This window comes from Heloderma suspectum, chromosome 7, assembly GCF_057233095.1.
Source record: "Heloderma suspectum isolate Gila_16-S chromosome 7, 16-S_ref, whole genome shotgun sequence".
In the NCBI taxonomy this organism is placed as follows: domain Eukaryota; kingdom Metazoa; phylum Chordata; class Lepidosauria; order Squamata; family Helodermatidae; genus Heloderma; species Heloderma suspectum.
Genome location: NC_139464.1, coordinates 98,826,238 through 98,842,056, shown reverse-complemented (window position 1 = coordinate 98,842,056; position 15,819 = coordinate 98,826,238). Strand labels below are relative to the sequence as shown.

General features: G+C 42.4%; 1 protein-coding gene across 5 annotated transcripts in view; it reads left to right on the top strand.

The window, feature by feature from the left end:
- TAFA5 (TAFA chemokine like family member 5) overlaps nt 1–15,819 on the top strand; it is a 515,983-nt gene that overhangs the window by 472,799 nt on the left and 27,365 nt on the right. Inside the window, exon 4 of one of the 5 annotated variants that reach the window (XM_084810970.1) lies at nt 2,093–2,143. The exons of the other annotated variants lie outside the window; for them this stretch is intronic. Coding sequence (XP_084667096.1) covers nt 2,093–2,143 — 51 coding nt within the window. Of the gene's footprint in view, nt 1–2,092; nt 2,144–15,819 lie in introns of those variants that run through there. 5 annotated transcript variants of the gene reach the window in all.

Genomic DNA, 15,819 nt, shown 5'->3' with positions numbered 1-15,819 from the left:
GACATGGTTTTGAGTGTTTTGTTTTTAGTTTTTTTCAAGGAAACAGTGTAATTTCCTGGCTTTATTTTGGGTATTGCATAAGCTATGTAATACCTTATTTTGGTATTACAGAGAGTTTTGTCTAATGGGTGGTATAGAAATGTAAGAAATAAACAATAAATGATAAAAACCTTGGGCATGGGTGAATCTGTCAGTTTCACTTTCCCCTGCCTTAAAATTTTTAACATCTCAACTTCTTTCTCTCATGAATATGAAGAGCTTTGCAATGTTTTGGTAAATTCTTATGAAACATGAACTGAAATGAAATTCTCACTCATCTGCAACAGCCAAATTCAATAGGTACAGCTATTCCCAGCATGGAGAGAACCATAGTGCCTGTCATATAGCTGTTAAAGATCACAAGCCTGTCAGAATAAAGAGGTGGAGATCCTAATTAAGCACTAATACACAGATTGAAAATGTAGACTTTTATGAGCAAAGCACTCGAAGTCCTGGGCCTAGGTGAATGAACCTATCAGTTTGGGGTTTTCCCCACATTCACATTTTTTTAATGTCAAGTTCTTTTTATACCAAATATGGAAAACTTTGCAAATTTTAGTAAATTCTTATCAGAACCAAACTGAAACAAAATTCTCACCCATCCCTAACCCTGCCCTAGACCAACAAGGTATAAAACTGCATGTGATTCTCATTTCTCAAAACCTTACTTCTATTTGGATAAGGGCCACAGCTCCGTCAATTTCTGGCATGTCCAGTCCAGGTAGGGCTGGGAGATACTCCTGTCTGAAACCCTGAAAAATTACTGCCAGCTTAGTGTAGGCAATAATGAAACAGGTGGATGGATGACCAATGGTCTGGCTCGGTCAAAAGCAGTATCTTATGATTCTTATAATGCCTGAATTAGCTTTCAGTAAAGTACAGATACATTAGAAGCAAATCAAAGGTAAAGGTCCACAGTTAGGTAAATGGACGGAGTTAACCCACCCATGGGGCAACATGGCAGGAGCTACTCCACCAGCTGCAGAAACCAACATGATTTAATTTCGGGGGGGGGGCGGGTGAGGCAGCATTGGGCCAATGGAGTAAAAGCAGAGCCAAACTAGATGTGATGGGGGCAGTTTCCCATGTCAAAACAAGAAACTGATCCAATCACATAGAAAAGGGGGATAAGCACAAGTGAAGAGTGTATAACCCTCCCCCCCCCCCCGGCATCTGGCCTATCTCATCCACAGCTCCTTTCTCCAGTCTCTGCTGGAGTTCCAGTACCCTGGCTTGGGGAACTAAGCTACAGGAGGGTGAAGGTTTCAACTTTCCTCAATTGCACTTTTGCTTTTAAATCTTGCTTTCCCCACCCTTCTCTCCATATACTTTGGGGGCAGGGCAATTCCCTGCTGAAATGCATGGAACAGCTTGCATCTCCTCTAATATCTACCTAAGCATCTCATTTGAATGGGAGGGAAGGGGGACTGGTTCTGTAAATGTTGTTGTTCTCTATAAGCAGAAAGTCTAATTCCAGCCCACAAATTCCGACTGGATCATTCTCTTTTCTCCTTGAACATCTGTCAACACAGGACAACCAAGCAGGGAAGACTAAGTAAATAAGTGCAACATGAGGTTTAGCACAATAACAGCAAGGGAAAAGGCAGGGCACTTCAATTAATAATGGAGCACAGAGTTCCTAAAAGAGCTGTTCTTTAATAATGTTTAAAAGAGCTATGAGGAGCCCTGGGAGAGGCTTTACAGATAACTGCAATGGGCATTTCGCCCAGCTCTGCCCAAGAAGCACAGCTCCTCCAGCAGAATAAGTTCAAAAAGGAAATTGCATTCTTTGACAGGAATTGGGTATCTTTTGAAGTAAGGTTTCAGCCAGCCTTGATCTTCAAAAAAGGTAGCCTGTTACCCTAGAATATTGAGAAAAGGAGCAGACATATTTCTGCTTTGGAATTAATCAGCATTCTTACCAACAGGGGAAAGGTTATGCCTGTAGGTGATGTGACAAAGGTTGCTTCTAGAAGAATTGATTCGAACTAAGCAGGCACTCTATAAAAATTAGTTTCTTCTGTACACTTGCGATGTTTCTCTTTTTTTCCAGCATGACTATGGTGACAAAAACTTCTCTGAATATAATTGCATTTGGAGGTAAGCAAAAATAAAAAAATAAAAATGTTGCAGTTCACATTATATCTGAAAATCAACGGCCCTATTATGAAGAGAGTGGTATTTGTAATTTTCACAAAGGAGATAATACCAGATTGAAAGGGGAAAGATGTGATCAAATTGCAAGCCCATAGCTGAAGAAGTTTACATCTTTTAGGCTGCACTCCTATATGCATTTACTTAGGAGTAAACCACACTGAATGCAATGGAACTTACTTCTGAGTAGATATGTATATAGGATTGCTTTGTTTAACAATTAGTGGCTGGTATGCATGTTGATTGACTGAATTCAGTGGAGATGTCAAGACTGAAGGAGACAGAGGCAAGGTATTAAGCCAGTTGGAAATGTATTTTAACTGTCTTTGTTTTCTTTCTTTATTTTTGGCTAGAGCTCTCTACTCAAAAATCTCTAGCTTGTTTTGGTTTTACTTAATTTGGCATTAGAGCTGGGTCTTGACTGAATTGAGGCCTGGCTTCTGCCAGGGACACAAGAACAGCAAAGGCCCCACCACCTCAACAGGCTAAGGTTGTTTGTATTCTCTCCAATTTTGAAAGCAGGACATTCCTGTAAGCCCTTCTTGCCAATATTGCTTGGATACGTTCTTATCATTGCAGCCTAAGGAAGCTGGACACCTATTTATATTATCTACTTGCCCACCCATTTCCCACTGTGGTTAATAACACCTGACTAGGATAGATCACCAGGGTCTATAAGATGATAAATCTTAAGAGAAGGAATGGACCAATTATTATCCTGGGAAAGTTAGTTAAGATACTGCTCCTGAAAAGGGGGCTAGACAATTCTTGGAGAATATTGCTATCTATGGCTGTTAATCACGATGGCTATATGAAACCTCCATGTTCAGAGTCAGCTGCCAGGAGACATTCGTGGTTAATATATATTACTTGTATCCATCTCAGTCTGCCTTCCAGCACAGTTGTAGAACTAAAACCACTTGATTGTCCCAACTGATGACTGTTACCAGGAAATGGATCTTTCAGAGATGGACTTTTCACCATGCTATCCCATGGTGTCCATCATTCTATATAGGAGTAAAATTGGAGGGATCATGCTATGATTGTTTTGCTTCTACCCAGCATATTTCAGAAGGTGGTGCTGGGATACATCTGGTCTGCACAGTGGTATTGATGTTATGGGTAACATTCTATCTGTTGCTATTAACATCTAGGGGAGGAGTTTGGGGATTTGGTGATAACACCCAACTCTAATTCTCTTTGTCATTCAAGTGGCGGTGGATGTCTTAAACAGGTCCCTGATATCAGTAGTGAACTGGATGAGAGCTCATAAACCAAAATAATTTATCCCCCCCCCCCCCCGATTACTTGCCGGACACAAGTTCTTCTAACAAGATTCATAGTTTGACAAGCTTAAATGTACATCAATGTATTTTTAACATGAGATACTAGGTTTGTTTTTCTTTGTGTCAGACCCTCAGTGTTAAGAAGCTCAAAATATTACTACATTCAGCATATAATTTGTGTGTCATTATGCAAGTGAGATTGAACATTAGTACAGAAGCAGTTCTCCAGCTTGTGTGACCATGGTGGAATATGGGACTTTTGAATTTATAAATGAAATCATACCCTACATAGGTCTTGTTCTATGTCAGAGGTTTGCACAGAAATCCCATTATTTGTGCCCTACTGTTAACATATACCCTGTGTCACAAAGAGTGGCATTTTACCCGTTTCGACTTTGCTACCAGTTAGCCTCATAAATGTACCATAGCTTTCATCCTGCCCTTAGCACTCTGCACACGTCACCCTGAGTTTGAACTCCAAACCAGTTTTCTTGCATCATTTACATCCCCTTTGTTTTTTTTTGGTTCTGTTCTGTAGAATACCATGAACACTGTACTATGTGCATGCTTTTTTTTTTTTAATCCCGCTAATGATAATAGCAGGCTCATGGTAATTTTTTATTATTTGCAGACCAGAGGTTTCAGTCTGGGAGATCCAGCCCAGCTCCTGCTGATTATGAGAGAATAGTATTTTCCCCCTGTTGTTATTACTTGTCCTTATTCAAGGAATAAATCCTTCTGGGATACAAGTGATTGGAGGGAAATTAGTTCAAATGTGCTGTGAGCCTGGCTCCATTCTACCAGAGAACAGGCTGCTGTCTGTTTGGTTGAACTGATTCAGATATTAGCATGCTTTCATAATACAAAGGAACACAGGGTGTTTCCACCAGCGATTTACTCTGAGCTGGCTGCGTGTTGAGGTCGTTAGGGACAGATGACTCCGTGGCCATCCAGCAGCCACCCCGGAGCTTATCAGGGAAAACCTGGATTTCCTGAGACTGCTTAAAGCCCGATTCTTTTCCTCAAGTTGGGTTCTCCCTGGTATAGTTTCTCAGTGCCCCAACCCCCGCATTGACCTTGAGTATGCTAGCCTGGCCCAGGGGTGTGCCTTTCACTGTGACCCCAGCCAAGAGGTGTTTCCCATCTCCCACCCCTGTGTTTCCCAGCACAAACCAAGTAATGTCTACTCAGAAGTAACATCCATTGTGCTCATTGAGGCTTGTCCCCTAAATGTACACAAAGTAACTAATTTGAACCTCTGTGACAGATGCCCAGTGCACTATTGGGTTACAAAGGGAGCTGGTTTCGAGGCTTGACCCAAAATGCACACAAAGGAAGTAACTAATTCACCCTTCCATGATGACAGCTACCCAGCGCACCATCGGCAACACCACCCGACCCCAGATCTGCCCCCTTTTCAGCATTTGAAGGAAGGGGGTGTTGGTGGGGAAGAATGACCGAGATCTCGGCTAGTTTAGAAAACAACAACATTGGCTTTTAAACCTCATTTAGCACTGATGAGGGCTTGTTTTCTGTTTTGCCAGGGTGGGGAAAGAGAGAGAAACATGGACTGGGATGAAGCACAGCAAGATCCATGGTCCGGTGACAGCGGGGGCATGAGTGATATACTGAGGTTTGCTGGGGAAGACAGGTCTGGTTTCCTCTATCCCAAGTTGCCAGCAGCAGCATCAATGACAGAGGGTAAATGCTGGGCTTTTCTGGAGTGCAGAGCTCAGCGGCTCCCAAATCTTCCCCTCTCTCTGCCTGCCTCTCGCTCTCTGTGTATGTGGTACACAGGCGGCTCTGCTGCAGGACACGTGATTCCTTTTTTAAAAGAAAAGACCCACCACCCCCTTCTTCTTTTTTCCTACCATTCCGTAGATATGGATGCAATTCAGAATCGGTGGTGGTAATTCATGTGGGAAGAAGACCCAGTTATATCTCTTCCCTTTCTCACCCACCCCCTTTGAGTTAGAAAGGGGGCTGGTTATGAGGCTTTACGCTGAAGGGAAATAACTAATTTGCACCTTCATTACAGAGAAAGGGTGGGATAGCCTGGAGGGGGGAAAGCCTCTCTTATTGGTTGAGCAGCCCCTGCCAGTCAGATGACGTTCACTGCAACCACCCCACCCTACCCTGAAGTATGTTATGTGAAGTGACTTAGAATGCTGCGATGCACACACTCGTGGAGCCTTGCCTGGACCAAAACCGGCTCCTAGAAAAATGCAGCCAAGCTACTCCAGCCTTATTCTTCCATTATTGTAGAAATACTGCCACAGTGTGAGTAACCAGATTGTTTCATCAAGGTTGCTGAGTGACCTTGTATGATACATAGGGAACAACAGAGACAAGACCAGAACCTTTCCAGAAATTTAATTTTATTGAAAAAGAATAACTAAATGGCAATTCAGTGGTTAACTGTGATAGGTCTGTAGACTTCTGAGCCAAGGTTTTCATGAGGGGGGACCCAAAATGGTGGAAGAATAGTGCTGTCCCACAAAGAATAGTCTCTTACATTGGGCACCCTGACCCTGTCTGTTAGCCTCCCAGCACCCTATGCTATCAAGAAATATAGCTATGGCACTTTTACTAATTAAAGCAGAGCTCATGGACACTAGTACAAAGTTTGCCAGTGCGATGTTGCACCGACAGGAAAAGGGGGTAGCTATCCAGCTTAGAGCTGTTGCCTGAAGCCCATATTCCTTGGCTCAACATAAGAACCTGGTGCCTCATATGGGGTGAGCATTACAACTTCTAAATTCTTCTCTGATTCAGATTTTAATCTAACCTAGAAAGGAACTCAACTGCTTCTTCTCACCTGCAGGCCAACCACTCTTCTCCCTGACTTACAAATCTCCAGCTCCCCTCTCTTCTGTTCCCTGCTGCTACTGCTGACAGCAGAAGATAGAAAAAGGAAAAGAGGGCCCTTTCTATTGTCCTTCCTCTTCCCTGTGATTGTTCTTGCTATGGCAGTGAACCAGATGCCAGGACTACTGGGAAATGACATTTTCTCAGCCGCTATTTGCCTCATTTGTGCAGCTGTACCAGACCCTGAGAAGGGGGGTCAAGTAAAACGATAATCACTGCATTATTTTGTTTTGCTTCATTTTTTATTGTATTAAAAAATTAAAGGGAAAGAAAGTAACTCTTATACGGTAGAAATGAAATAACAGCACAAACATCCTGGCTAACATTATTTTGCAGTTGTTCACATAATAGAGTGCCACTGTTGCAAAAGTGATGGTGTTCCCATTTTAAGCATCCCCATAGTTTTTTATAGTGTGCTAGTTTGTTCATTGAGCAAAGTATCTTAAAATCATCTTTCCCATTCTTTCCGTAATGGAAGCTGTTGTTATTTTATATTTGTGTGTGCGTGCGTGTGTGTTGGCAGGGGTGGGGTTCTATTGCTAGTGTCTGCATTTTTATTCATTCATGCACGTGCTGGTAACAGGGCTCTTTCAACACCATAATATAATGGAATGGAATTCCAAAATGATCGCCTTAGGGATTCTAAGACTGATAGTCACAGGCCCTCCTAGTGAGAAAAGGTATTTTGCTGGGTCCCTGAGAGTAAATTCTTGGGTTTGAGGGCAAGGGGAGGTTGCAGTGATCTTTTGAGACATCTTTTGAGCTTTGTTCAAACATTCATTTGGGCAAACAGTGAGAAGGTCATATCCCCTTAAGAAGAACTGCAATATACTTTGTAAAATTGCTGCTAGTTTATTTATTTAGAGTACTTTTATCCCGCTTGTCAGCCAAAAAGGCTCCCAGAGCAGCTTACCAATAATCAGTAAAAGACACCACTGATTTGTAGGTTGACTGCTGTTATACTAGTGTAGATGAACCAGTGGTTTCACTGACGATAAGGCAGCACTTTAGCCTTGTAGTGAATAGGAGGAGTTCTTACAAATTCTTGAGTATTTATATCCCCTGCCACCAGATCAGTCAGGATGTAGTTTAAAATACTATTCATATAATTATTTATTTTTGCTTCTGCACAATATGTCTACAGAAGTTACTAGCAGGTAAAGTGCTTTTAATATTTTAATAAAAATATTTATTAAGAATAAATTAAATAATAATAATATTATTATTAAATAATAATAATAATATTAAAATAAATATTTATTTTAATATTTTTAATAAAAGCTCAGGGATGACCTGAAAACAAAAAAGGACACATATAGGAAGTGGAAAGAAGGCCAATTAACAAAGGAAGAGTGCAGGCAGGTAGCACAGAATTGCAGGGATGGCGTCAGGAAGGCTAAAGCTGAGAACAAGCTGAGGCTAGCGAAGGATGTTAAAAACAACAAAAAGGCTTTCTTCAGCTACGTGCATAGTAAAAGGCAGAGGAAAGAAATGGTGGTTCAGCTATTAAATAAGGATGGCAAAATGATAACAGATGACAAAGAAAAGGCAGAGGTGCTCAATTCCTACTTTGGCTCAGTCTTCTCCCAAAATTATGACCCCCCTGGCAAAGGTGAAGTGCAGGCTGAAGGGGCAGGATTGCAGCTTGAGATCGATAGGCATATGGTCAAGGAACACCTAATTACTTTGAATGAGTTCAAATCTCCAGGGCCGGATGAACTGCATCCTAGAGTAATAAAGGAACTGGCAGAAGAACTCTCAGAACCGCTGTCTATTCTCTTTGAGAAATCATGGAGGACGGGGGAAGTGCCAGATGACTGGAGGAGGACTAATGTTGTCCCTATCATCAAAAAGGGTAAAAAGGAGGAACCTGGGAACTACAGACCAGTCAGTCTGACATCAATCCCAGGGAAAATTCTGGAGCAGATGATAAAGCAATCCATTTGTAAGCACCTTGACAACAATGCCATGATTACTCGAAGCCAACATGGATTTGTCAAAAACAAGTCCTGCCAAACAAATCTGATCTCATTTTTTGATCAAATAACCTCCCTTGTAGACCGTGGGAATGCTGTAGACATCATATACCTCGACTTCAGCAAAGCTTTTGACAAAGTGCCCCATGATATCCTGATGAGCAAACTAGTTCAAAGTGGGCTAGATGAAACAATGATCCAGTGGATCCACAGTTGGCTACAGAATCGGACTCAAAGAGTGCTTCTCAATGGGACCTTCTCAAACTGGGGAGAGGTAACGAGTGGAGTACCGCAGGGCTCAGTCCTGGGCCCAGTGCTCTTCCACATTTTTATTAATGACTTGAAGGAGGAGGTGCAGGGAATGCTGATCAAATTTGTAGATGACACCAAATCGGGTGGGATAGCTAATACTTTGGAAGACAGAAACAAAATTCAAAGTGATCTGGATAGACTGGAGCGCTGGGCAGAAAACAACAAAACAACAGAATCACCTGCCTAAACTCACAAGAGTGGGGGCACCTCAAAAGATATAATACGAGCTTTGTATTGTATGGCATAGAGCTTTATAGGTCATTACTTGCTCTCTGAACTGTACCCAGAAATAAACTGGACGCCAGTGAGGATTTTTAAGACCAGCAAGTTATGCTCAGTATGACAACTCCCACTTAACAGTACTTTTTTCTATATCCCATTTGTTCAGAGTACTAGAAGCAATATTCTGAACTAACTGAGGTTTCCAAATATTTATCAAAGAGAGTCCTACGTACAGTGTACTGAAATAATCTAGTCATATGCTTTCAAGTTTTTCTGTGTGAGATGTTCGTATATGATATCTTCTCATAGCCTTCTCTTTCTTATGCTAGGAGTTTGCTTGATATTAGCTTGTGTAATAATCAAAACATATACTGTGTGTGTGTGTGTGTGTGTGTGTATATATATATATATATATATGGATAAAGTCATGTGGAAAACATGTAACCTATGTAATCTTAGAAGGCTTACTATAATAATAAAGAAGGCTGATAGGTAAAGCCTTAAATCGAATCAATGCATAGTTGTCATTACCTCAATTACAAAGAAAATATTTCCAGTCTTTCAGAATTCTGTACACAATAAAGTATAATGGGTACTAAAAATGATTAAAAAATAAACTTCCTGCTGCTGTTGTTATTATTGTTATTATTGTTGTTGTTGTTATTATTATTATTGCAGGGAGGCTCATTTGGCACCTATTTTGTGGTCTATTGTGGTGAAGACCTCTTTGTTTTCCCATGCTTTTTAGCCCTTCAGTTTTGTTTTTAAATGTGTCACTGTGTTTTAAAATCTTTACACTGCTCCTTGCTTTTACTCCTATTTTTCACTTTAGTTTTATGCTATTTAAAACTCTTACAGGTTTTATGTTGTGTTAACGTGCTGTATTTTTACCATTTTAAGTTTTGAGAATAATGCAGAAAGCTTTGGCTGTTGAGGGATATAGAAAAATGTCCTATAACTCCCAGCTTTCCCCATCCAGCCATGCTCGCTGGGGAATGCTGGAGTTATAGGACTTTTTTCTGTTAAAACGTACATAGGATTCTGCGCTAAGTATATCACATACATATAGAAATGCAGTTCAAAACTCAACCCCAAGCACACATGTTATCCCCCTTGAGGGGATATACTGGCCCCATTGTATATTGGCCTTGTGTCACTACAAGGCATGCTCAGGTAGTTGCTAGGGCTCAAGTGGTCAGAGAGGGCACACCCTGGTTGCCCACCTTCAGATCCATAACAAAATATTGTTTTTAAAAACCTTGTACATTTTTTCCCTGTATATTGAGTACAAAGTGGCTTCTGGCCACACTATCTTAGATTTGTGCCCAGTGCTCCAGAAGTCAATCCAGATCACCATGGGAGGCAGAGATATAAACATGGTGGCCACCATGTCTTTGTTGTTGCAGCCAGCTTTTTCTCCTGCAATGTTCTGGAATGATTCAAGTTCCAGGGTCATGTGGGTGCGGGGTAGGGTGTAGGCAGAAGCTGCTTGGCACCTGAGCACTGCCAAGATAGTAATAATAAAAAGATAAAAAGGGGATCAGGGCAGGCATTAGGAATTAATGCCCCACCTCCAATGAGGGTACAGAGGACAGCACTTCTCCTGCAGGTCCCTTCAATTCTGGAGATGATCATGCTTGTATATGTACATGGATCTTTGGACTTCATTTTTATTGCTTCAGGAAATACAAAAGTCATGTGCAAGATATATCAATATAAAATATTCACCATTAGGTTACTTTTTATTGTAAAAAGCACAGCTTTCGAGCAGGAAAATACATCTCTTCCTGATGGCAGACCCCTTGTGTGTTGTTTTATGCAAACTTAAAAACGCTAAGGGCTCCATCACATGGGCAGAGAATTCCATATCAATGCAGGTTCTTTCCCCATCTGGTATCACTTCAGGATTGGGTCGTTCTCTTTAGATGGCTGTCCCCAGCCATCCCCATCGCATTATTTTTTGTTTCTTTCCTTCTGATGGGGTGGGGATGCCGCCCAGAGGCATTGTCACCTTTCTGTAAAGAAGCATTACATGCGCCCAGGGTGTAGCGATAATTCCTCCTTGGTTCCTGCCCCTTTCCCTCCCCTTGCACTTTACTGGTGGATGGGGACTGGCATGCAGACAGCCCCCCCCCCACTGTTCTCCCAGGGGGGGAGCTGCCCATTCAGTGTTTTTGACAATCTCTGCTGTTTACTCAGCCATTTACTCACTGGAAATGCACAGCAGGGGAGTGTCCTGACAGGTTGGAAGGCTGGCACGTTGCTCTGCTGACCTACCGCTCTCTGACCTGTCGCTCAGCTGCCTTGTTCAGAATGCTGCAGGCTGGAAATGGAAAGGACCCAAAATGGCGCAGGAAGGCAACACGCCCCACAGCCCATTGTCACCGCCTTTGCCATCATGGCCGCAACCCCAACTACCCAAAACAATTGCCCAGAGCCTCCAACGCACAGTGGTTCATTCACGCTAGGAGAGAAATACACAGGGAGGTCATGGCACTCCATTTGCACATATTTGGAAAAATACCACATTTTTTTCCATTTGAGGAAAACACTGGATAGGTGGGTGGAAATGGTGGGATAATGACTGGACAATGATGACATCATGTAATGGACTCACACTTCAGTGAGTGGCCTATCATGAATGTGCAATAACCGGGAGGTGTAGAGACACCCTAAGCTTACATATTGAAATATAGTAACCTTTCAAGGGTTAAAAGCATGCATGAATTAATTAAACATTGACCTGTTTCCCACAACACGAGGGTGGTTAATAAGCCAAGGTGGCTTCTTAACCACCCCTGCACATACCAGCTAATTTCCCTAATTACCATCGCTGGACATGGGTTGTTATTACGTACAAACCCAGTGAGAGTGAGAGGTTAACAAACCACCCAGCAACCCTGCAACAGAACATGGGTTCTGCGTGGTTGTTTACCACCCCGGCCAGTTATCGTCACTGGGTTCACACATCACAGCAACATGTGCCCACACAAGGGTAATTAGTAGGGATGTACGAAACACCTACCTGGCTCCACCCTGGGCAATCCGCGGTGGGGGGGAGGCGATCCGGTCCTCCCCGCCAGAATCCTGCCCGGCAGACTCCGGCCACCCGCAGCCAGACATCCGGCCGCTGCCCTGTCATAGCCGCTGCCATTTGCATCCCTGTATTGAGCTGTGATAGGCTACGTAAATATTTACGTAGCCTATCACGGCAGGGGGGAAAAACCCAGCGTACGCAAATGGCGGTAGCCACCGCCATTTGCGTACGTTGGGGTTTTTCCCCCTGCCGTGATAGGCTACGTAAGTAGTTACGTAGCCTATCACGGCTATGAAGACAAAGCGAATGGCGGCCACAGGACCGCCACCATTCGCAAAGCAGCATGGACAGGAGCAGGTAAGTGCTCCGTTTCGCATGCCTTTTGTGGGTTGGGGGCAGCGGGGACTTCGTCCCCTGTGCCTTTCGTGGGTTGGGGGGGCAGGGGCTTCGTTCCGCAACGGATTTCGGGGGGCATTCGGCCTCACCAAGATCCGCCGCGAATTCTCTGACATCCCTAGTAATTAGGGAACTAAGCCAGCATGCAACTGTACACATGGAGGTGGTTAACAAACCACCATGATTTGTTAACCACCCTTGTGTCATGCAACCCGTACCATTGGGTTACACAGTTTTTTGGGGGGAAAGCCAAGTTGAGTCTGCCAAGGCAATTTCAAAAATTAATCATTATACATATTTCAAAACACATTCTGGCAATTTTTATTCATTTTGTTCTTCTGTGAAATGGAATTTTTTGTAGTAAAGAGAGAATCCGAGCTATATTAACAAGTAAAGGTAGAGCATGTACTGGTTTACTATTAGGAATAAGGCTAACCAATTCAAATCTTCACTGAATAACTTTGACACTTAGACCTGAGACTACAGGTTGGATCAAAACTGGATAAAAAATAATTGTAAAAGTTGCTGAATTATGGACAAAAATTGTGTTACAACATAATGAATATGGATATTTTCTCTTACCAAAGGCTGGCTGGCAATTTGTTATTTGGTGGGCCTGGTGCACTAGTTGTTGCTAAGCAATTTCATAGACATAGTTTATCCACATTGGCACTAGCAAAGTGCAAACTAGACTTGGGAGAGCTCAAACAAGTGATGCTTATTTTATTTATTTTTAATTTAGCAAAAGCGCTCATGATCAGCGGAGCATGGCTTTAATGTCTGTCTTCTATAAATGCAAAAGCAGCAGAGAGATTTTTATTTTAGATATATCATTAAAATACTATAAAATCAGGGTATTGACAACATCCTAGGTACCAGATCTTGTGTAGGAAGATGATAATCAGAGCTCTCCAGGGTTGGCCTGAATGAACAAGCAACCCAAGAGGTCAATCAACTAGCATGCAATTTGAAAGGCTTATCCAGGATCCCTTGTAGTGTCACAGAAATGTGTTCAGAGGGGATTCCCAAGCATTTGTGTCATTTCTTAGAAAATGCACTAGACCTGTTTTGGGTGGCAAAATGTCTGGGGCAGACTGTGGATCTGATTCCCTCTTGATCGTGGTGATTTCCAAATTACTTTCAACGGCACATTTCATCACTTAAGCTAATTGTCAATTCTATTTAGGTCTGTAAAACATTTCATTTATATTGCCTCCATGCCAGCATGTAAAATTATTTCAAAAAACCAATAATAGACACTAATACCACATACTATAGGCAAGCATTTTCTCAACCATCATGTTTTCTGATTGAGATTTGATGATGATGATTAATTATCTTTCCTTCTGGCACTCAGATTCAAACTTTAGTTATATGGGTTTGTAGATGGAACAAACATGGTGCAGAGGGAAAGATGCTGGTGGTACTAACATGAATGACACTTTGAATTAATAACATCTGTTTGTTCTTGTTGTTTTTTTGTTTTGTTTTGTTTTGCTACTGGTTTTATGCTGCTTGTATAAAGCCTAGTTCACACTGAGTTTGTAAACCTGTGCCTAGGCTCTACCCAGGCCCTCTCAGAGGCTGAGAGAGGCCCAGGCCACTTCCATTTTTTGATGCTCCCAGTATATTAAAAAATGAAGAAATGCCAAAACAGGGTTACAGAAATTGTGGTATATTTTCAATGTGTACGTTTAACAAATTAATGCTTTAACACAAAAAATACAATGCAATAATTTGTAATAAATGTTCCTTTTTTATTCAACAAGTGCTTTTCTAGCTTTTTCCTGTGCAAATTCACCAATTATCCTGGAAAAAAAAATACTTTTCTTGCAGTGTCACAGTATATGTTAAGCATAGCAAAGCCATTCAAACAGTCTTGTCCCACAGTTGAATGGTAGTAATTCTTGACCTGATTCAGCACATTGAATCATAGAATCATAGAATAGTAGGGTTGGAAGGGGCCTACAGACCGTCAAGTCCAACCCCCTGCTCAATGCAGGAATCCAAGTCAGAGCATCCCTGATTCAGGTAGACTGAGAAAAATCCTCAATGCAATGGTGCTGTCAGGAAGCACACCAGCAAGTCCAAGTTGGAGTATTTCTTGAAGCAATTCCTTTGGCTTACAATTTGGCTTTTAAAAAAGGCTTTATCCTCTGTCTCCTTAAGTGCACTGGGAACCACAGCCTCTGTCAGAGAGGCAATAACCACCTCTGAGGTCCAGATAGTAAACCCAATCCTGGCAGATTTTACAATCCAGTTAGGGATGGATCTGAAGAGCAAGCAGCAGGTCTGAAACCACTAAGTAACTTGTCCACATCATCAGGTTGCACAAGCTAAAACCTACCCAAAACAACATAACTAGTTGGAACCCTGGCCGCCTCCATCTCTGATGCTTTTCACGACTGAAAAAAGCTCAGCTGGCTGCCATTGTGCAGAAGCAATGTGTCAGACAAGTAAGATTTCTTCGCTGCCATAACCACCACAGGTAGTTTCGCATCATGCTTATCGCAGGATTGCCACCTGTGCTCTAGATGATGACCCAGCCATTTCATTGACTTCAACTCCTCAGAATTCCAAGATGCTGATACAGCTCTACAATTGGGCCAAGGACACTCAGGATTGATTGTATTTATGTATGGCCTTGGGCATTTCCCCATTCCAAGAAGAGACCAGGGCTTTGGCAGAACTGCCACCTAAGGAAACTCCCCAAGATCCCTCATGAAACCATCTGGATCCGTCAGTCTCCAGAAGTGGACCATTAAGTAGCCAATAGGTCAAACTTGATCAGATTATTTACTATCCATGACGACAATGCTATTTCTAGCTCCCACACCCATGGATTATTTTCCCCTAAACCAGTAAAGAAAATGAAGTCCAATGTATGTCCTGCTACATGTGTTGGGCTAGATACTAATTAAGCATGCAATCCTATGGGGATAGTTGGCCGCCTCCGAACTTGGAGGAGACCGATTATCCAATGCAGGGTGGGCAGAGTACGGAGGGGATCCTATCCTCTATGCTCCAGCTGCCCTGCACTTGTGGCTAGATGGCTGATTTCAGCTGTCTAGCCAGGGTGCCTCAGAGTGGGGAGGGGAGGCTGGATGGCGCATAGGAAGCGTCGTAACAGCACTTTTGCTGTCCCCGCCCCACCCCCAAGAATGCCCTCTTTTCCCCTGCTCCATGCAAGTCATATTCAAGAAATCTTTTAAGGTTCAATCTTTATGGTAATCTAAATAAAATATTTTGATTCTTTTACATTGAATCTGTACTTGAGTCATCATCATGCTACTAGGTAGAAATCTTAAAAGGGCACAACTCAAACACACGATTATACTCTAGGAAAAAAGGAGTATAATAAAGGTGGAAAAATAAAAAGAGTATAATAAAGGCAGAAGCCTGAGGTGGGTGGGAACAACCTGCCTAGGCTGAAGCAAAGGCACACCATGCCTGTCTTGAGGGATCGTAGGCTGAGTGAAGAGAGGAGGGGCTTCGTCACAGGTGGTGGTAGGGCTGGGATACGAAAAAG